At 41.9% G+C, this 23,075-nt stretch overlaps 1 protein-coding gene across 1 annotated transcript in view; it reads right to left on the bottom strand.

Moving 5' to 3' along the window:
• syap1 (synapse associated protein 1) overlaps nt 1-15,326 on the bottom strand; it is a 33,655-nt gene extending 18,329 nt beyond the window's left edge. The window contains exons 1-2 of the mRNA XM_069892447.1: nt 15,199-15,326; nt 6,935-7,203 (exon numbers count right to left, since the gene is read on the bottom strand). Coding sequence (XP_069748548.1) covers nt 6,935-7,203; nt 15,199-15,326 — 397 coding nt within the window. The remainder of the gene's footprint in view (nt 1-6,934; nt 7,204-15,198) is intronic.
• Between the last annotated feature and the right edge of the window lie 7,749 nt (nt 15,327-23,075).

The following is a 23,075-nucleotide window of genomic DNA, read 5'->3' on the forward strand; positions in this document are numbered from 1 at the left end:
CCCTACTCTTGAATTCAATATTCCGATTTATGAAGGCCAACATTCCAAATGCCTTCTTCACCACACCATCTACCTGAGTATCAGCATTGAGGGTACTATTTACCATCACTCCTAAATCCCTTTGTTGCTCTGCACATCTCAATAGCCTACCATTTAATGCATATGACCTATTTAGATTTGCCTTTCCAAAATGTAATACCTCACACTTATCTGTATTAAATTCCATCAGCCATTTCTCAGCCCACACCTCCAGCCTTCCTAATTCACCTTTTAATCTACGGTAATCTTCCTCACTGTCCACAACACCACCAATCTTTGTATCATCCGCAAACTTGCTTACCCAACACTCCACCCCTACTTCCAGATCGTTAATATATATAACAAACAATAGTGGACCCAGGACCGATCCTTGAGGAACTCCACTAGTCACCGGCCTCCAATTGGACAAATAATTTTCTACCACTACTCTCTGACACCTCCCATCCAGCCATTGCTGAATCCATTTCACTACCTCCTTATTTATACCTAATGCCTCCACCTTTTTTCCTAACTTCCTGTGGGGAACTTTGTCAAAAGCTTTACTAAAGTCTAAATAGACAACATCCACAGCTTTCCCTTCATCAACCTTTTTTGTTACCCCCTCAAAAAACTCAATCAGGTTTGTCAAGCATGATCTACCCCTGACAAAACCATGCTGATTACTCCCTATCAATCCCTATACCTCCAAATATTTGTAAATACCATCCCTCAGAACACTTTCCATCAACTTACCCACCACAGACGTTCGACTCACGGGCCTATAATTCCCAGGTTTAAATTTGAACCCTTTCTTAAATAGCGGAACCACATGCGCCACCCTCAAATCCTTTGGCACTACCCCCGTGATCAGTGACATCCTAAATATCTCTGTTAATGGCCCCACTATCAGTCCACAAGCCTCCCTGAGTGTCCTTGGGAATTTTTGTCCAGTCCCGGAGATTTATCCACCTTTATCTTTTTCAACACAGCCATCACTACCTCCTCGGTTATCCTTATATGCTTCATGACCTCCCCACTATTTTTCTTTACTCCAACTGGTTCAATATTTTTTTCCCTAGTGAATACCGAGGCAAATAAATCATTCAAAATTTCCCCCATTTCCTCTGACCTCACTCAGCCGACCTTCGCTATCTACAAGGGATCCAATTTTATCCCTCACTAATCTTTTACTTTTAATGTACCTATAGAAACCCTTTGGATTTATTTTTACTCTGTCTGCCAAAGCCTATTTGTGCCTATTTTAGGCCTTTCTAATTTCTTTCTTAAGATTCCTTCTGCACTCCTTATCGTCCTCCTTCAAACTCTCAGCTCCCTGCTCTTTATACCTCTTGTACACCTCCCTTTTTCTCCTAACCAAATTTCCAATATTCCTCGAAAACCAAGCCTCCCTATGACTTCCAGCCTTTCCTTTGATCCTTACTGGAACATATCTACTCTGTACCCTCAAAATTTCTTTTTTGAATATCCTCCATTTTTCATTTACATCCTTATCTGAAAATATCCTGTCCCACTCAATACTCCCCAAATCCCTTCTTATTCCTTCGAAACTTGCTCTTCTCCAATCCAGAACCTCAACTTTAGGCCCCTCCTTGCTCTTCCCTAAAACTACCCAAAAACTAACAGAGTTATGATCACTAGACACAATTTGTTCTCCAACATTAATGTCCGATACCTGACTTAGCTCATTCCCTAACAGGAGATCTAGTATTACACCATCTCGAATCGGTTCTTCTACTAATTGATTTAGGAAACAATCTTGAACACATTTAATGAACTCTTGCCCATCCAGCCCTCTAACTGTGTGGGTATCCCAATCAATGTGAGGGAAGTTAAAATCTCCCATGATCACTACCTTATGATTCTCACACATATACGTTATCTCCCTACAAATTTGGTCCTCTAATTTTCTTGGCCCATTTGGTGGTCTGTAATACACCCCTATTAGCACCCTTATGCCTCCTTCACCCCTCAATTCCACCCAAACAGCCTCACTGGACGATCCCTCCAGACCATCCTGCCACCTCACGGCAATAATGTCCTCCTTTACAAGCAGATTAATTCCTCCCCCTTTTTTACCCCCTGATCTATCACATCTAAAACCAATGTATCCTGGAATATTAAGTTGCCAGTCCTGCCCCTCCTGTAGCCAGGTCTCACTAATTGCCACAATATCATGACCCCAAGTATCTGTGCATGCTCTAAGCTCATCTACCTTATTCACTATGCTTCTTGCATTAAAATATATGCATTTCAGAGAATGACCCTCACCTATATTCTCTTTTCTATCTTTTACCCAAATCTTCATCCTACCTTTGTTATCGTTATTATTCCTATCTAGGTGGCCTTGCTCCCTTGACACTGCACTCACACTCTGTTCCCCAGCCCCTTGCCAAACTAGTTTAAACCTTCCCCCACAGCTCTAGCAAATCTGCTTGCCAGCACATTGGACCCCCTCCAGTTCAAGTGAAGTCCGTCCCTTTTGTACAGGTCCGACCTTCCCCAGAAGAGATCCCAATGATCAGAAATCTTATCCCTTGCCCCCTGCACCATCTCTTTAGCCACGCATTCATCCTCCACATCCTCCTATTTCTACCCTCACTAGCGCGTGGCACCCGCAGCAATCCAGAGATTACTACCTCATACTTGATTATCAAACTTGAACCAAATTATTCAAGGGGCATCTGTCAATTCCAAAGATTTTTGTCTGCATTGTAAAATATCTGTCATTCAAGAGTCCATACAGAAAAAATGAATTTATTTTCATCAAGTTGGCAGATACCAGATAGACCACCTAAACTGCTCTCCCCTTGAATTTTTTGCATCTCCCCAATTGACTAAGTGCAACTCTCATCTTTAATCAAGAAAATCTGCAGATACTGGGGTTGAGTGCAATACATGAAAGCACTGGATAAACTCAGGAGGTCAGAGGGTGCAAAATTTTGATTGTCTTTCACTTCCTCTAGATCAGTGGTTTCCAAACTACCCCCTAAACCCACATTCCAATTTATGGCATTGGGATTGCTTAAGTACTGTGATTAGTAAGGGATTGCTTAAGGTGGTATATGAGTGGGAAGGGAAGGTTGAGAACCACTCCTCTAGTCCCATTTTTTACTGAAATATTTTGCTTGAGAAAAATTGTCATTGGCTCATTTCCTTTGGAGTTATGAAACCGTGCACATAACAAATCAATGAGGTACGATTAAAACAATGGTTTTCAACCTTTTTATTTCTACTCATGTACCACCTTAAGCAATCCCTTACTAATCGCAGAGCACTTATGGCCTAGGGATTGCTTAAGGTGGATTGAGAGTTTAGAGAGGCAGTTTGAAAACCACTGCTCTAGATATCTCTAGCATTTTTGGTGTTGTCACCTTTAATTGATGTGCCAACAGAAAGTTACAAACCAAGGAATCGCAAGTTGTTCAATACATAAACACTTAGGGAATAAGGAAGTTGCCCATTTAATATTGGACTGCATTTCAATCACAGGAGTGATCTTGCAAGGTTGAATTTATAAATGTTATAAATTAGCCAGTCAGTGTCACTGAGTTAACATTTATTACTGGTGACTCAACCTTGCTGCAGAGACATTCAAATGGTTTCTTCAATCTTGTCTATCTTACCATCTTCACAGAAGATACAAGGCCCATTGCTGTTCACTCAGCCCCATCTTCTGCTTCCTCTGTTGTCTTCCACATTACCATGCATAACTTTTCTATTCCAATATATGCCTGCATCACATTTCTAAAATGTCAAATTTACGCCTCAATGACAAATAGATTTTAATCATCTTCGACTGAATAACTGGCTCTGAAGTATGCATCAGACCTTTGAGCAGTCTCTCCCAGTACCACAATCTTTTCCCTCTTGTTCATGATAAAAGTCCACCCATTAAAACCTGTGCCATGCTATTAGAAAAGAAAATGTGTTCTTGCTCCGCTTACTTTTACAGTAATTTTTTTTCCTCATTACTGTGACCAATCCAATGCTATGATCCTTTACAAAACTCAGCTTCAATTTTTATTTTAAAAACTCCTCCCTCAATTCCATCTATTTTGGCCTTCAATCTCAGCTTCCTTTTCCCCACTTGATCTTTGCCATCTTGACATTCAATAACAAATCAGCTGTATCTCTCTTTGTTGGCTTTTGTAACATTTTTCAGGCCCTCTTCACTGACAACTTCCAGGAGATATCAGATATCTTAGATCACATTAACTTCTTCCAGTTCAGAACTTTGCCAACTAGGCCGTCTTTGATAAAACAATGATATTGGGAAACCTCAATAAAATATAGCATTGGTGGAATCAACAAATAAACCAGTTATTCTAATTTATTTATAAAATTTTGTGATAGTTTTTCTGAGTAAGAACAAAGACAGGCCACTAGTGGACTCCGAAGCTGGTTTCTACTAAACCAGAAAACTTTATTACCGAGTGGGGTCAATTTGTTACCTTTATTAGCAGTGTAATATATTGTCAAATACAACTTTATTCCATTTCTCAGCAGTTCCTGATGATTGAGGATAACTTGCTGTCATTCCAACTCTATACGCTCAGAGATATTTGAGGAGGCCAATATGGGAAACGCGGAATGCCAAAGATGGAGGCAGGAGCTGCCTGATGAGCCAGGTGTGTGATTAATATTAGTGATGGTGTATTCATTTTATTATCTATGTTAAGCTTAGTGATCCTGACAAAGAACTGAATTAATTCATATCATACCAAATATTTATGTGTTTTGAATAGGATTTGAGTCAATAAATCCAAAGAAATAGAGGGCATAATTTAACCCTTCATGGATACCTCAACAATATAATTTCCCTGTTCATCTGATAATTTCTCACCTGGATAGAATTTCCTGTTACATTTTTGGGATCAAGTGCTGGATATAAAAACAAAATGGAGCTCATCAAGTGTAATTGGGATCTCAATGCTGGAGAGGTTGACCTGAGCCCAGACACTGATGCAATACACTGGGTAGCCAACAGCAACACTATATCTCCACAATAGAGGATAAGAATCCAATGAAACATAATTACATTCTTGACTGAGTGATATAACACTTTGAGGTTGGATTTTTTTTAGGAAATAACACTCTGGAATCCTGTGATCAAGACCAAATTGTAACCAAGTTCAAAAGGGAGCTTTCATAAGCAGTGGGGAAGATAATCAAAATTTTGCTCCCTCCTTTAAATTTGACACTCCAGAAATAGAAAGCCTCATCCCAACCCCACAAATTAACCTTCATCATATTGTTGCAGTGCTGACCTGTTCAAAGCTCCCAACTTAGTTACAGGCCTTGGAGTTGATCACATTGGAGTTTATTTTGAAAAAAAGTAATACGCAAGAAAGCACAAACATATAATGCTTACATTTTGATGTCATTCAAATACTTTAAAATACAAAATATTCAGGATTCCTTTATTGTCATGTAATATATGAACTTGCCTTCTGCCTGCTGTAAGGCAAAGAGTTGCCATCTGTGTCGCCTGGCACCCCTGACAGTAAAAGAGAAAGAACAGCAAAAGAGAGTCGCTGAATGTCTGTGGATTTCCCTTCAGCGCTCCGGCAACCTCTGCCATTGGCAACCTGAGCTCCAGACACAAGGCCCTTCGGGAGCCCTTCTTGCCCTCAGCATTGTCTCAAATTCCAGCTCCAATACCTGGTTCTCATGGGCCAGTCTCCAGCAGCCTGCAGCCAGTGCAGGTCTCACGATCACTTCCCCCACAGCTTGTGTGGATCCCTCAGCCACTAAGCCCCTCGCTGGTTCGTTGGTGTGGTCACCATCCTGTAGGGTTGTCTCCTCTGCTTCTCCAGATGGTGTTCTTCCCATTTCTGGTGCCCCGCACTGGTCCACCACTCCACTGGAGTCTGCAACCCCTTTTGGCAGCTGCTTAGCACATCTTGGGCACATACCTGTGGTTGCAGGATTCTACTTTAAAAACATTGTTGGTCCCTCAAACAGGTCATTTAATGCCTGTCTTGAACAGCTGGAATTTGGACTGGTGATTAAACTATTCAGAGCAGTGTTGTGCCTCTGCACTCCTGACTCCACACCAACAGCAGTGCTCCCATTACAGCAGCTCCGGCATAGCTGCTATTTATGTGAAAATAAATGTTTTGATCTATGATGCTTTGGAAAAAAGTGCCCTTCTCTCCTAGATTGAGCCAAGCACCTGAAACCAGGCTTCCATTTCAACCACAATACTCTCCAGATACAAAATCTGATCTAAAGAATTAATCACACAATACTTTGTAAAATTATAAGTGTGGTATTTTTTGTGGTACCACTACTGTTGTACTGGTAGACAGAACATAACACAAAACAAGTCTTCAGCAATACAAGACTGAGATATTAGGTTCGTAATTCAAAAAGAGAAAATAGAGTGTTGCGGTACGTAGCCAGAACTCAATACTAAAACACTTCGCTCATCGCCCACCGAGGGGAGGGCGGGGGGGGGGGGGCGACACCCACCCCTTCCCCGCCCACGGAGAGGGGCCACACACAGTTCCCCACCCACGGAGAGGGGCCACACACACACTTCCCGGGCCACACCCCCTTCCCCGCCCACGGAAAGGGGCCACACCCCTTCCCTGCCCATGAAGTGGGGCCACGCACCCCCTTCCCCGCCCACGGAGAGGGGCCACACACCCCCTTCCCCGCCCACGGTGAGGGGCCTCGCACCCCCTTCCCCGCCCACGGAGAGGGGCCACACACCCCCTTCCCAGCCCGTTGGCGAGACAGAGTCCAGCCACCAAAGCGAGCAGCCACAACTGACCCCCGGCGAAGAGCGGCGGCGGCCTGGCCAGCGGTACAGGCGTGCCAAGTCGGCGACCTGGGCCTGACCAAGCCAAAGGCCTCTCAACGCCCGCAAACAGCCGAGGCTCGGACTCACCGCCTAGTCCTTTGGCCTCGCTCGTCGCCTCCGGAGATGCGTCTTCGCCCGCCGGGCTGCTCTGATCCCCCGGCGTCTGTTGCTCCAACCCGAACCAACTACTGACCGTCCGAAACATCTCCCCGCTCCGGTGACGCAGGGCAACACGGAAACATCCCCTCGCTCGCAACCTCACGCAGCAGCCAATCCGAGCGCGCAGCGGACTTCCCAGTCCCGCCACAGGTGGCGCCGCTGAGGAACCAGCACCAAGCCCTGCAGCTGCAGGAAACCTGAAACAAAACTTGGGGAATGCTGGAAAGACGTAAGTTTTATAAAGTTCATGGAGAAATGCGTGAAGGCAAGGTCGAGATCAATAGCATAAGATAAGTATTATCTGCGGAGTGAGGAGAAATACGTTGGCAACCAAGGCTTCCGGTGTGTGTGTCGTACTGATGCTTGCCGCTGTCAGATGCAGAGTGTGGCTTAATGAATGAAGAAACTATAAAGGAGACATGACAAGGCTGAGATCAACTCTATGGAATTCAACTGATCAGCAAGTAGTTGTCATTTTGGCTCATAAATTTATTACAATTCTAGTGTTTTTACCTTTCATTGTCAGAACAAACATTTAAGGGAGATGAAAAGACCTACTAGCATAATGTTCATGGACTAAACTGGAATGATAGAGTGCTAGTGATCCTCCTGACCGCTAGATGAAGTTGGAGATAAGTTTGTGGCAGGTTCGGTTGGATTCAAGGTGGATGCCTCCACATAGTCCTGTGTGAGTTCTTTAGCCAATAAATGTCAACCACAAGTGGAGGTTGTTCAAACAAAGATTCATGCTGTACCTGCAAGCCATTGGACTCGATAGCAAACCTGATGAACAAAAGATTGCACTGCTACTTAACATGGCTGGACCTCAAGCACTAGAGGTTTTCAATACATTTGTTTTTGCTGAGGCAGATGACCAGGGCAAGTTTGACAAGGTTATCAAGATGTTTGATGAACACTATTCACTAAATAAAAATGAAACATTTGAGAAGTACATGTTTCACTTGCACACACACAAGTTAATAAAACATTAAACACAAGTTTTATCAGGTAAACTTCTGAGTGTCTTTATTCTCCGGTTTCCTTTGTTCTCTTGCTTGTGCTCTTATCTCTCTCTCCCATACCACGTGACTTCCGGTACATCTCATACATATTCATTATCATGACATCCCTCCTTTAATCAGAAATAAACTTTACCTTCACTTACCAATATCCCTCGGAAACTTACAAACATCGTAACTAATGGTAATACTATAACTCAACTACATAAAGTTTACTTCCTACAGCACTCATACATGCACTTTATGATATAAGATTAAATACTGTCCCAAAGTTCTTATTAAAACTATGGCACAAAGTCTTCGTATCGTTTGGGCACTTTCCGGTTTCGTTTCGGCCTGCCTGCGATATTGTCGTCGCTTCTCGGTTGTTCACTCTTAGCGTCGGAAATACTGCTCGCCACGGCTTCGGGTGTTTCTGGTGCTCTAGTCACTTCATCAGTTTCAGCATCTCGTATTGGCCTTTCAACCTCTTCGCTCGATGTATCTCTGGACTGGTACCTTTTTACACCTGATACATTTCTCTTATACAGGACTCCAGTCGGAGATTTGACTGTCACCATACTGCCACTTCTGGATACGACAGTATAGGGTTGATGGTAATAAGGTGTGTCTAGCTTACCACCAATTTCATGCCTCACTAGAACATTATCTCCTGGCATGATGTCTGAGTACTTGGCTCCACGTTTCGAATCTGTGTACAGCTTTGCTGCACCTTTCTTTTCAGCATAGTGGTCCCTCATCTCCTGGTCGTCTCGGATTTCCTTTATTTCTGGCATTTTTGTGTGGATTTTTCTCCCAAAAAATGCTTCTGCAGGATTTTTTCCAGTGGTTGCATGAGGCGTTGCTCGATAGACAGCCACATAAGATAGCAATGCTTCTCGCCAATTTTGTCCTTCTGCGTGTGCAATCCTCAATCGTTTTTCAATGGATTGATTTTGTCTCTCTACTTCTCCATTGGCTTGCGGCCATTTCGGAGTTACTTTATGATGGTGGATACCTGTGGTTCTCATGTATTCCGTAAATGTCTCTGAAATGAATTGTGGACCATTGTCAGAGTATAATGTAACAGGTAATCCATATCTTGCGAATATCTCTGCTAATGCTTGTATTGTTTTTTCAGTGGTTGTGGACTTCAACACCACGTACTCATAGTATCTGCTGTAGTAATCTATCACTACCATAATTTATTCACCCGTCGGTAAAGGTCCAAGAAAATCAACAGCTACGTCGATCCATGGTCCTGTCGGAAGTTGCGTACTCCGGATCGGTTCTGGCGGATTACTCCTACTTGTGATTTGACATCCGTGACAAGTTTTAACAAATTTCTCTACGTCCTTATCACACCCTGGCCATCATACCTTGGTCCTGAGGTTTTTCTTGGTACCAACAATGCCTAGGTGTCCTTCATGCGCTAAGGATATGATCTTCGGTCTCAATCTTTGCGGTATCACCAATCTGCAACCTCTTAATACACACTGTCCGATGCAACAAAGTTCATCTCTAATGGGAATGTAAGCCTTGTGAGTACACTTGTCCCATTGTCCACTCTGTATGCATTCTCTTACTTCCATGAGTTCTGGATCGTGTTCGGATTCTCTCTCGACCTCCTTCGTAGTCACAGCTTTCGGTGTCGACTGAATAGCTACGAAGCGTACAAAGCTCTCTGTTTCTGTTCCCAATTCTGACTTGGATTGTGGACATCCATCTTTCACCAATCTGGACAGCGGATCTGCAATGTTTGCTTTCCCTGCAATGTGGATTACTTTATATTTGTAGGGTTGTAGTCTGAGTACCCATCTCTCTATTCTGGCACATGGTTTGAATCTAGGTGCATAGATCACCTCTAATGGCTTATGATCTGTGATGAGTTCAAATTCAATGCCGTATAAATATGCATGGAACCTCTCACAGGCCCATACAAGTCCGAGAGCTTCTTTCTCTGTCTGAGAGTATCTTCTTTCCACATCTGATAACGATCTGCTGGCATAGGCAATGATTCTTGGTCCTCCATCATGCATCTGGAGCAACCCTGCTCCTAAACCAACCGGGCTGGCATCCGTTATGACTTTGGTTGATGCCGCCAGATCGTAATATCCAAGAGTTTTTGCATCTGTCAGGCTTTGCTTCAGCGCTGTGAACGCTTTCTTCTGCTCAGATCCAAAATGAAATGGTACACCTTTCCTGGTTAGTTTTCTTAGTGGTTCTGCCACTGTAGCGAAATTAGGAATGAACTTTGCACAAAAATTGACCAATCCTAGGAAACTCCTCACCTCTATTGCGTTCTGAGGTGCACGTGCCTCTGCAATAGCTTTCACCTTGGCCTCTGCAGGGTTTAGTCCTTCCCGTGTAAGTCTGTGTCCCATGAAGTCCATTTCTGACACACCGAACTGGCACTTGTTTCCATTCACGGTAAGGCCTGCCTCCTGTAGTCTAGATAGTACACGCCTCAACCGTTTGTCATGCTCTTCCTTCGTTGGTGCATGGATTATGATGTCGTCAGAAATGTTGGCAACTCCAGGAATGCCTTGAATCACTCGATGGATTTCATACTGGTAGATCTCCGAAGCTGCATTAATTCCAAATGATAGTCTCTTGTAACGATACAATCCACAGTGAGTCACAAATGTAGTTACATCTCGGGAACCTGGATCCAGCTCTAATTGATAATGGCCCCACTTCAGATCAATTTTTGAGAATACCTTGCTGGTAGTTAGTTCTTGAAGTATTTCTTCCACCGTTGGTATAGGGTGTCGTTCTCTAATTATAGCTTCATTGGCCATTCTCATGTCAACACATAGTCTTATGTCACCCTTTGGTTTGGGCACAATCACTACAGGACTGACCCATTGTGTCGAATGTTCCACTGGTTCAATAATGTCTTGTTCGATCAATTCTTTAATTTTGGCTTCGACTTTCCCACGAAGTCCAAACGGAGTTCGGCGCATTGGTTGTGCCTTGGGTTTGACCGTTTCATCTACCGCTAGCTTCAATTGTCGACCTTTCAGCTTTCCTACTCCTTGGAAGACTGCGGGGAATTCTTGCTTCATATCCTTGTAGGACTGAATTGAATTGACACAAGCTCCAATATGAAGTATTGCCAGGTCTTGCGCTGTGCTTCTACTCAGCAATGGTTCTCCCCTCTCTTCTATGACCATAAACTCTGCTTCGGTGTACTTATCTCCAGCTTCAACAGTTGCAGTAAAACATCCAATGGTCTGCAATGGCTTGGTTGCTGTGTATGGATACAGTTTCTTGGAACACTTCTTTGAGGTACAGATGATCTTTTTCCTTTTCAACTTCTCCCATAAATGTCGATCAATCACATTACTGTCACTGCCTGAGTCTACAATGACCTGAACTGTCACTCCACCAATGATCACTGGGACCTTCTCATGATGTACTTCATTCAACGTAAATTGGTAACAACTCTGTCCCTCCTGGGTATCATCATCGTCACCGTCTATCTGGCGAATGGTATCTTTCTTTCCAGGATACTTTCCTTTCCCCCAGGCTTTGCCTTTGGAAGTTGTACTCTTCCTCTTCTGGTCTGCATTGGACTTGCTTTTGCACTTCTTTGCAAAATGGTCCTTACCTCCACACTTTCTGCAAACTTTGCCTTTGGCCGGGCAATATGGGTCTTTTCCAAAGTGACCTCAGTTTCCACATCGATAACACTCCATGTCATGTGTCGGCGTATATCTTGGCTGATTATGGCGATGTGAGAGCCTCTTAATTTGCTGGCTTGAGTTGTCTTTCAGGGTCATGGTATGAAATTGCCCTTCAACAGCCTCTAATGCAGCAGCAATGGTTAAAGCATCGGTGAGTTCCAACTCACTCCCTCTTTCCAGTAGACGTCTTCTGAGTTTATCTGATCTGCAGTGCTGTACGACTTGATCCAGTAATTGGTTGTCCAAATCAGCTGGCATGTAATTGCATCCAACAGCTAGCTGGCGTAGTCTCGTCACGTACTGAGCAATAGTCTGGCCATCTTCTTGTCTCGTTCTCCGAAACAAATGGCGTTGAAATGTAGCATTCAGTGTCACTACATAGTGTGCATTTAATGCATCTACCGCTTTCCGGTACTCATCCTTTCTTCCAGTATTCAAAAGTGTCTTAAATGTTTCCCGAACTGAGGGTCCTGCAGTGAAAAGAAGTAACGCCCTCCTCTGCACTTTTTGTTCAACTGTACCGGTATCTAGAAATAGGCCACGACTGTCGGCGTAGGATTCAAATCCTTCCAGCCATGCCTTCCACTTCACACTTACGGTGCTTGCATCACCAGTCGGGTCAAAATGAGCAATTCCACTATGCATTAGAAAGTCACTGTCTGCACCAGCCATGAGGAAATATTCCAGCCCCAAAAGTACTGAGACACAGAGAAAATTCTTATCACCTTGAAGTTGTCTGTAAACCTCTGTAATCTTGTTTAGTCTTTAATTTTCTTCAAGCTTATCCCATCCTCGTCGCCAATGTCACATTTGTGGCCCGAAATGTGAAGTTAATAAAACATTAAACACAAGTTTTATCAGGTAAACTTCTGAGTGTCTTTATTCTCCTGTTTCCTTTGTTCTCTTGCTTGTGCTCTTATCTCTCTCTCCCATACCACGTGACTTCCGGTACATCTCATACATATTCATTATCATGACAGAGAGCTTTCATTGTTTTTAACAGACTTGAAATTAAAAGCAATAATATGCAATTCCGTGATCAAATTGAGTTTGGGATTATTGATAAGAAAGTGAGAGAGAGGTTGCAATGAGAGACAGAGCTGTGAAGATATTAGCTCTGCAGCACGTGAAAAATTTCAATGAAAGGGCAAAAGCCAGTGAAGGCATAGCTGTAGCCACAGTGTGTGTCCATACACACAAACAAAAAAAAAACGAGATATAGGAAATAACAAAAAGATGGAGATACATTCAATTGTAAACGATGCGGCACTCAACATGCACCAAAACAATGCCCAACCTATGGAAAAGTCTGTAACAAGTGCAAAGGGCAGAATCATTATGCAAAGCAACATTTTTACAAAGGGAAACAAAACAGAAATGACAGTGTACACACTATATACACTATAGAAGAAACTGCTCTTTGTTGGTATGGCAGTGCAGAAAGACTATAAACCAACAGACACTGAACAGCCAACCATGAATAGAGTCAAGCAGGATAAGTGGACTGTGTCACTACATACAAAAGGGGCAAATAGTCCTTTCAAGCTGGATACGGGCAAAGGTCAATTTGATCAGTGAGTGCCACATCAATGTACTGTATTAGTGTGTCATGTTAGATTAAACATCTCAAGGAAAAGGGATGTAATAATAGAGTGCTAGTTATAATCCTGACAACTAGAGGGAGTCAGAGATGAGTTGTTGCAGCTAGGAGTAGATTCAAAATGGATGTTTCCATGAGGTCGTGAGTACTAGCTAATAAAGTATAGTTGTTATAAAAGAACCCCAAGTTTCTTTATAAAAGAAAATAAAAGAAACATAACACATGATAGGGTGAAAATTGTGTACAAAAAATATACTATCTGCTTGAGGTTAAACTAATTTTCTGTTCTTGCCTACTCTCATTATCCTTCAGCATTACTGAGCTGGAATTCACATGCTGCATTTAATAGGCAGTATTTGTTAGTTGCCTGGATCTGGGAAATAACTTCACACATTGAAAGCCTCTATGCCACTAGATGGTGCTATTGGCAAGCCTTTTTCTCTGCTGGCTTGAGTAAACAAGGATCCAATTGTATTTGTCTCTGTAAACTTAATTTTGAATAAATGTTCTGTATGTCCAACATTCAGGATAAAAACACATTTAAAATATGTGATAATAAAGAATACATTCCATTTCATCCTTTTTGTTACAAGCAGAAGACATTGAATGTTAAATTGATTTTGACTGTTGTCTAATCTTTAGTGTGCAGGCATTTTTAACTTTGTTCCCAATTAGATTTTTGCTTTCAAACAATAACTTGCTAATTTATTTATAATTTGATCTGCTACAAAGATCATGAACGGAAAAGAATTTGATCAGAATGGGAGTGAAAGAACTTTGACATTTTCAGTCCCTATCTTATAACCATGTAACAGTTTATGGCATGGAAACAGGCCATCTTGGCCCTTCAAGTCCACGCCGGTAGTTATTTTTATTGCATTGGGATTTCTGAATGTTTCTAGCCAATTCATTCGATATTGCAAATAAAGTTGAATATTTTCTTTTACTAAGATTTTTTACTAAGATATATGTCCATTTTCAGTATGTAATTTTTCTCCATGAAGTCTATAATTTGGTTGCTGCAGTTTAGGTTGGAATATCATGCAATGAACATCGGCACAGTGAGAAGAGCTGCTGCTTCACACCTCCAGCAATCTAGGTTCAATCCTGATCTCCAGTGCTGTCTGTTACATTCTGCTTGCAACCAGATAGGCACCCACCTCCCCTAATTTTCTGCTGGTGTGCTAAATGACCTCTGCAATTTGTTATGTGTAGGGGAATATCATGGAGAGTATAGTAGGATTATAGGGAGAAGTTACAAGGAAAAATAGTTGGGAATGTGATTGTTCTGTGAGCATGGATAGATTTGATGGGTTGTAATTCTCTCCTTTAATCTCACCTTTTTAATTTGCCTTGTGTAGGCTGCCACATTGTGGAACATTGTAACTTGTGTGATATTCTCTTGTGTCAAGGAATTGTAGAGCGTGATATCATTCTGTGTGCAATATTAGTTAGTTAACAGGCTTACCCAATTGGATATAAACAATGTACTTTTATCATTCTCGGGCAGGAAACAAGCTGTTTAAAAGCAAGACTTCCACCTGGCCTAAGTAAAGAATGCATGTGGGTATAGAATGAAAAGAGAGCATTATCTGTCCCTGTGATGAAACCTTCATATGAAGCACGAAAATCTGCAGATGCTGTGATTGTAGTTAAAAAATAAACACAGAAATGCTGGAGGAACTCAGCAGGTCTCACAGCATCTATAGGAGGTAAAGTCATAAAACTGATGTTTCGGGCCTGAGCCCTTTCTCAATGCCTCATTGACTACTACTCTATGGTACTGATCTCCACCATTATGAAATGCTTCAAGCATTTGGTCATGGAATGCATCAATTCACCTACAGACGGAACCATTCCACTGATGGTGCTATAGCCTTGTCCCTTCACTCTGACTTAACCCACCTGGAGAACGCCAGGCTACTGTTCATCGACTTCAGTTTGGCGTTTGATACATTCATTCCCTGGAGGCTGGTGGAGAAGCTGTCCTCACTGGGACTCAACACTCCTCTCTGCAACTGGATTCTGAACATCCTAACGGAAAGACCACAGCCTTCGAGTTGACAGCAGAACGTTGAGCATTGTCGCGCTGAGCACTGGTGCACGTCAGGGCTGTGTGCTCAGCCCACTCCTGTTCACGTTACTGACCCACAACTGCACCATCAGATCCAGTTCCAACAGTGTCACCAAGTATGCAAATAACACAACAGTTGTTGGCCTCATCAGCAACTGCGATGAATTACATTACAAAGAAGAGGTGGAAAATCTTGTGATATGGTGCGACAATAACAACCTGAGTTTAAACATGGACAAGACTAAGGAGATGATTGTGGACTGCAGGAGGATCAGGGGCAACCACCCTCTACTACACATTAATAGCTTGGTGTGGAGAGAGGAGATATCACCAAGTTCCTTGGAGTTCACTTAAGAATTGAGCTATCCTGGATCCTGACACACAAAATCGACAGCACTTCCTTAGAAGACTGAGGTGGGCAAGGCTACAGGCCACCATCTTATCAACTTTCTACAGGCGCTCTATCAAGAGAGTTTTGGCAGGCCATCTTTATCACAGTGTGGTACGGCTGCTATAGGGCATTGGATCAGATGTCAACCATGAGCAGCAGAGAGAATCACTGAATTCTTCCCCCCGCCAACCCCTCACCACACCTCCCCCTGCCCCAACAATCAACATGATCTAACGGGATCTTTGTTTGAAGAGGGTGTGCAAAATAGTTGAGGTATCCTACCATCCCGCACACATCTTTCAGTTACTCCTGTTGGGAAAGAGATACAGGCGTACCAGAGCCGGGATCACCAGGCTGAGAGACAGCTTCTTTCCAAGGGCAGTGAAAATGCTGAATGACTGAATTAACTGCTCTGAGACTACTATTTATTAAACAATATTTATTTATTTTCATATTGTTACGAACCATGCCTAATGAGCAGCAATAGACAATGAACCGGTGTTTAATTTTAAAACACTAATTTTATTTCTAACTCTTAAATTATAGTCTTAACTCTTAAACTATCCTCAACACTAAATCTATCCCCGACTATACATGCGTGTGTGTGAGATGTACCCAAACCATTACAGTCCAGGCCAAATCTAGAAAGTTACTTTAAAGTTCATTCTTTCATATTCATTGTTGAAGTGTAGGCCTTTGAAATTTGATGCCCAGAATTAATGATAAACAGATGGAAAGATTGGAATTGTGGCTGAGACAGACTCATGAATTCTTCTTGCGTTGCCTTTGAAGAAATGTCCATCCACACGAACTGTGGTCACGACACTCCTGGTCCTTTTGTAGGCAAGACTCGATCTGGGCAGCCTCCACGAAGCTTCCAAGACCCTGGCATCGGTCTCTCCAAGTGACCATCACTGTTAGTCACACTCAAAATGATGCACTTCACTTCCCAAAAGGCCATCCTGGTCGATCCACCGAAAAGGCCCAGTCATTCACAGAACATGCTTTGCTCTGAATTCCACAAACTGGCTGGTCACAAGAGCTGCTTTCAAAAGGTGTCTTCTCTCCAGCAGTCAGAATGGTTCTCCCCGCAAAATCAGAATGTGTTTGCAAATGTATCGAGTCTGGAACAGACTGTGACAAGGTTTCCCTCAGTTCTTCCAATGTATCGAATTATCGCTGGGCTGTGTCTTGTGATGGTGCTTGTGTGAAATGTAAAATGTTTACTGTGACCATTCAGTTCCTCTTGTCCATACTATCCCTTACAGTGATAATCCGATTTTATTAAACAGGAGCTCGTAATAACATATTATTTTTATATAGATATTTGTCCTGCATATTGATTGTTCATCTCTATACATCTTGTGTATGGTTGTGTGTCTACATGTTTTTGTTCTTGAGCAATCGGGTGATAATGTGCCCTTGTTCTGAGCTCTTCATATCCATGATATTTAAGTTAGAACTTGTAATATCAGTTAAGCCAAAGTGAGCTGTTTAAAGTGATTAGAAATTGCTTGAAGGAGTGATGTTCATGACTTGGATGAGATTGTTGTTATAGAGCTCTGTTTAGTGAATGGAGAATTTGTAAAAATTTCAAAAGTGTTCAGGAAGTGTTGTGGCATAAGTTAAACTTGTATTCTTGCTAAACAAGTTAAACACTGTAGCTCTGTGAGAAGCTAGGGCTTTGTTATTTGGTCCACTTGGGCTTGCAGCATGAGAAGGCCATTGAGGAGAGGTCCAAGAGAGCAGGTTACACATTGGAAGGGAGAGGAGGCGGAGGAGAAGAACAAGAAACATGTCAGTTGGAGATGTTATCATGGATGTTTAGAGAGTGTTTGACCTCTGTCCAACTCAGTCAGGGGCAATGCTTGAGGAGACTTTATCCCCTCCAAGGAGATACTGAGAGAAATACACCTCTTGCTGAAGCCAAAGATCAGGGCCAAACTAGCTATTGATGGCAATGAAGATCATTGCTGTCTTATATTTCAATCCCTCAGCAAACAGTGGACATTGCAATATTTTGCTATTTGATATGTATTGAGGGAGCATCACTGAATATCTGTTGTCCATGAGAGTAAGAGGATCAGATTTGTTTTCTTCCTTGAAAGAGCAAGCAAAGTGAGTGAGCAACTTTATTGTTGGTGTTAGGCCCACTGATTCCTACATTGAAGAGGGGTAGAGACCACACCCATCCACACCCATAAAGTGGAGAGGGTCGATGGCTTCAAATTTTTGGGAGTAAACATTTCCGATGACCTGGACCAACTATGTCGACACGACAGCCAAGAAAGCACATCAATACCTCCACTTTCTTAGAAGACTCGGAGATTTTGGTACATCCTGCAATAAATTTGACAAAACATCCTCTCTGGCTGCATCACTGCTTCGCTCAAGATCAGAAGAAGGTGCAGAAGATTGTGAACGTAACTCAGAACACATTAGTCAAACTTCCTTCCCCTTCATGGACTCCATCCACATCTCCTACTGCCTAGGAATGACAGCCAATTTATTGATGGGCCCATCACATCCCAGAGACACTGTAATAAGTGTGAATTTGCACACCAAAAGGCCTAAAAGTACAGTTTCTTCCCCGTAGCCATTAGGTACCTGAACATTGCTCTCATGCCACCTTTGCTTTGTACCAACTGATCTAATTTTTTTTCACTGTAATTCCATACTTTTTCAATTGTGCTCTTGCCTTTACACACCTGTATGATTGTTAGTGATATCCTGTTAGACTGTGGAAAACCCTTCTCACTGTATCAGGTATAATGTGACAAATACACTTGTAGACAGATTGTGAGAATATAAAAATGTTAGGTAACTGCAAGGAATGTTCCTTCCAGAAAGTTCAATTGGTCTCCCTCCATACAAGGAAATTCTTGATTGTTGATCTCTCATACTCTGAAAGCAGACACGATTCTTTCATCAGACATGCACTTCCTTCAGGAGCTCTGGTGTTCTTTCTCATCACTGATATGCAGGTTATTGGGATAATTGGCAATTATAAATTAGCAATAGCTATGTATGTTGGAAAATAAGGCTGGAATAAAGGAATAGGTTGCCAGGATATGGGTGAGGGATTGGAATTAGCTTTATTGCCTTCAGACCGAGCATTGGCTTGATGGGCTGAAGGGGGCCTCCTTTGCAATCATCAGGAAATATGTAGTACGAGGAAGAATGGCATGTCCAATCTGAAAAGAATGGGTTCCAGGCTCTGCATGTGGCCTCTTGCATTACACAGCTGCTGCCTGGCATTCATGAGTTGTTGGCCAGAAGATTATGGGAGTGGGATTTGGTGAGAGCCACGGTACTGGGTGCAACCACTGATGAATGCAAACAATTTTGTACAGCAAGAAAATTTGTGTGAGGAATGGAATGTGAAAGGGAGATTAGTTGTTAGCATTTCACTTGGTACAATATCTGAGACAGCCACTCTGTAATGAGCAATACACACTTTCCTCTAGCAAGCTGAGCAGTTGGATACAGACATGCCACCTGATTTCTTGGTTACTGCCACCTTCTAAGTAGAAGAGATTAGTAGGCACCTCATAGCATGTCTGGGTAATATGCCTACTATGGGTCCCTATTGGCCCCTGCCCAACCCCTCCCACCCTCCCATAGTCTCCCATCAGCACTCTCAGGTCTTGATGAAGGGGTCCAACCTGAAACATTGACCATTTTATTTCTTCCAGTTATGCTGTTCAACTCGCTGAGTTTCTCCAGCACATTGTGTTTTGGAAAAGTAGATAATTTGAGGTTGATTGATAGCAGAATTTTGAATCAGCAATTGTTTTGAAGAAACCATTGGTAGCAATTAAAACAGTGAATAGATAGGTCCACTCTAATCTACCTGTAACCAGATAAGGTACAATGTGCATAATTTGAAGACATCTCTGGGAGAAACCAAAGCCTCATGACCCTTATGGGCCTTTCCTATGGTTATGGAGGTTACCAGAGGCCTCAGGTAAAATGGAGAACCATTGAAGTGATGAGGCACAGTTATGAGACCATCTGATACATGAGGTTCTTGTGCATACTGTCAGGTACAATCAAGTCATGTGCTTCTCTGTACCTGATACGCTAGGGCATGCTAACTAAAATGTTAACTGTCAGTTAACTGGTAATCACTTGGTTCTCTCTCTTCTCTATTGATGACATTTACTGGAAGCATTGCTTAAATAGGGCTCAAAGAATTATACAAGACCCTTTCCATCCAGCACTCAGTATCTTTAACCCACTACATCAAGGAGGTGGTACAGGAGCATCAAAATCAGGACTGCCTGTCTGGGAAATAACTTCTTCCTGAGGCTGTGAGATTGAACAGTATCCTGTAACTGAGTAAATCATCCTAAAATATTTGTATATTTATTTTAAATAATATCTTTATGTATCTTTATGTGTGATTATTATGTACTGTGTATGTGTCTGCTCTGTGGCCTGGAGAAACACTGTCAGGTTGTGAATGCACAATAAGATGATATGAAAAATGATCACCAGCAGGGGGAGGAGGGTGAACTAAATGGTTTGGACCTGGATAAGGCGAGCAAGGTGGAACATCCCAAAAAGAATGGCGGTGAGATGGGTTTGAGAGTCAGGATTTAAATCTTAACTGAATTCGGGAACAGTGCAAAAAACCTGGGACTGTACAAGGACCCAGAACACACAAGTCTTGACCTCAGAAAATAACTGCAAATCTGACCTCTTGTCTTAGTGGGATGTATACTTTACATACCCGTGTGTCTGGAAGACTTCATGGCTGCAGATAAGGAGTACCAAAGACACACTAGGAAATCTGGATGCTTTCTCTCTCACTATGAAAGCTGGTAATGTGTGGAATTTATTTCATTCTCTTTTAGCCATTGACTAGCTCCCCATAATGAGGCTGGCTTTAGTCATCACTTATGTTGTTTACACAGCCGTTGCGTTCCATGAAATTATTGCCATTTTTCTGGAATGAATGCTGTGTAAAAAGATTGGAATGGGATTGAGGGTGCCATTCCCATTAAATTTTATCTCCTAGAATCCTAAACTGAACTGAAGGCAATCCGTGAACAACAGCTTATGAATCGGACGTCCAGCCTCCTTAAATACCACATTTCAAATATTCTTTCGAAACTCACAGAGATATGGATGTTTGGTTTTGGTCATTCCTGTGTGAACAGCCACTCTCAGAAGGTAGGGAGACATTTCAGAATGGAAAAATCACACAAATTCTATGTAAATAAAGATAATTAATTAGCTACTCATGAAATCTGCTTGGAGGGTAACTTCTGAGGCTAGCAACATTGTCAGCTGACCATTCAAGGAATGTCAGTGGGATAGCAGCACGAGTATCATATCTATTCACTACTGAGTCAAGCAAAGGCCCTTTAATCAACTACAGTATCTCAATTCTAGTGCACATTTTTAAATGTGGAAAAAAATGAGCTCTTTATGTTCAAGACCTTTCTCATGGGACATCCCAGTCACCAGCTGTCCCTAATGGTGGTATTATGGGTGTGGGCAGTTATGAGGATATGGTAATGACTGGTAGTTTAACTAATGTGCAAAGTACCACTTGGAAATTTAATTGCATCAGGATTCATCCAGTCATCCAACCCAGTGATGCACCAGCGAATTAATACTGTGGCCATTCACCTGCTCTGACTGTGGGAAGGGGATTCACACAAGGCAGAGGCAGTTCACCTGCTGTATGTGTTGGAATGGTTCATATTGTCCAATCTCTTGAGGTACCACCAAGTTCATATGAAGGACAAAGTTTAAATATGCTAGATGCGGAACATTTGCTGGTCTGATAATTGGACAGGTATGTTTAATGATATGGACCAAATGCAGACAAATGGGTCTAGCCCAGAAATCCCATTTGGCCAGTATAGACAAGTTGGGCTAAATGACCTATTCTGTGCTGTATGACTCCATGACTCTGACTGTCAAGCCCAAAACAACAAATGTCTTATGCTTCCTGGCCTCCCGTGACTATATGCATTTTAGAAATTTTACTGGAGCTTTCACAATCAATGTTAGTAAGCTGGAAATCTAGGGGCATTATGTGCTGATGAAAAATTACAAGATTTATGAAACAAAACAGTGGAAAAGACATGATTAAAACCCCAATGTTTAGTGATAAATGTTTTTGGCAGTGTTAATTGGTGCATTAGACTTCTGCTCTTACAGTTGCCAACATTTTTAATAGAAATATGCTCTTTCAGTTTTTCTTGGATGTGGCAGATTTTACATTTGGCAGTATGGCTGTGAGTTAGAATAAATATCTGAGGAAAAGTACATCTCAAAACTCGGGTAGATTTTGGGTATAGTGTGCTCAAGATTGCCAATTGCAACCAAACCAGAAATGTTTAGGAGAAGCTTTCAAAACTATTACTGATATAGGCAAATAAGTATGCTTTAGTTTTGAATTATTTACTATCATTGCAGTATTATGTGCTTAGTTTACATTAAGGTTAACTGTAATACAAGTAAGGTTTTCTCAAGGCAAGTCTTTACTTTCATGGCAGTAAAAGCAAAGTACAGTACATAGCTTCATTTTAATGTGGTCACTAAAAAGTCAATCCTGTGACATTATTCTTATGTTGGGTGTGTTCAAATATTCTGATTTATAATATGACATAGAAATGTGAATGTGACACATGGACAGGAAGTATGTAATTTATTTAAGCACGTAACCCATCGATTTGGAGATCCACGCTATTGTGTCCTGTAAGATATATCCAGAGCAGTCCACGCAGCAAATACCTTGTTGGAGATAACCAACGTTTTGCTCATTATTATTATGGATGGCATGTGGTTCTCTGTGTAATCTCTTTCTCCTGTGGTGCATGGGCTTCAAATTGGAGAAAATTATTCACTCTTTAGTCTAAATATTTTTTCCTGAAGACATAGAGGGGAGTAAACTGCATAATGAGAGCATTGTAATTGCTACCCTTATTTCAGTAGTCATAATAATGCCCTGTATGTGATCACAAAATCTTACCTCATTCAATATTGAGTGTGGTATTGTATACATGATTTTTCTAATCCTCTAGATCCTCTCCAGAATTCAGGCAATTTTATTAGCTTTTAACTAATGCGTTCATCCTCTCTGCTGCTACTTCTTTTCAGAAAATATATTGCAGCCCATCAGGTCCAGGGAATCTGCTGCCTTTTGCTCATTAGTTTACCTTGTACTTTTATTTCAGATAGGCCTTTCGAATTGTTTTAAGTTTCTTCTTCTCTGAAGCCTCTAGATTATCTGTATTCATTTACAGTAGATATTCTTTTTTTTTTAAATTTTTTATTTTTCACACCATAAATCACAAT

The sequence above is a fragment of the Narcine bancroftii genome, chromosome 7 (assembly GCF_036971445.1).
Source record: "Narcine bancroftii isolate sNarBan1 chromosome 7, sNarBan1.hap1, whole genome shotgun sequence".
Classification (NCBI taxonomy): Eukaryota; Metazoa; Chordata; class Chondrichthyes; order Torpediniformes; family Narcinidae; genus Narcine; species Narcine bancroftii.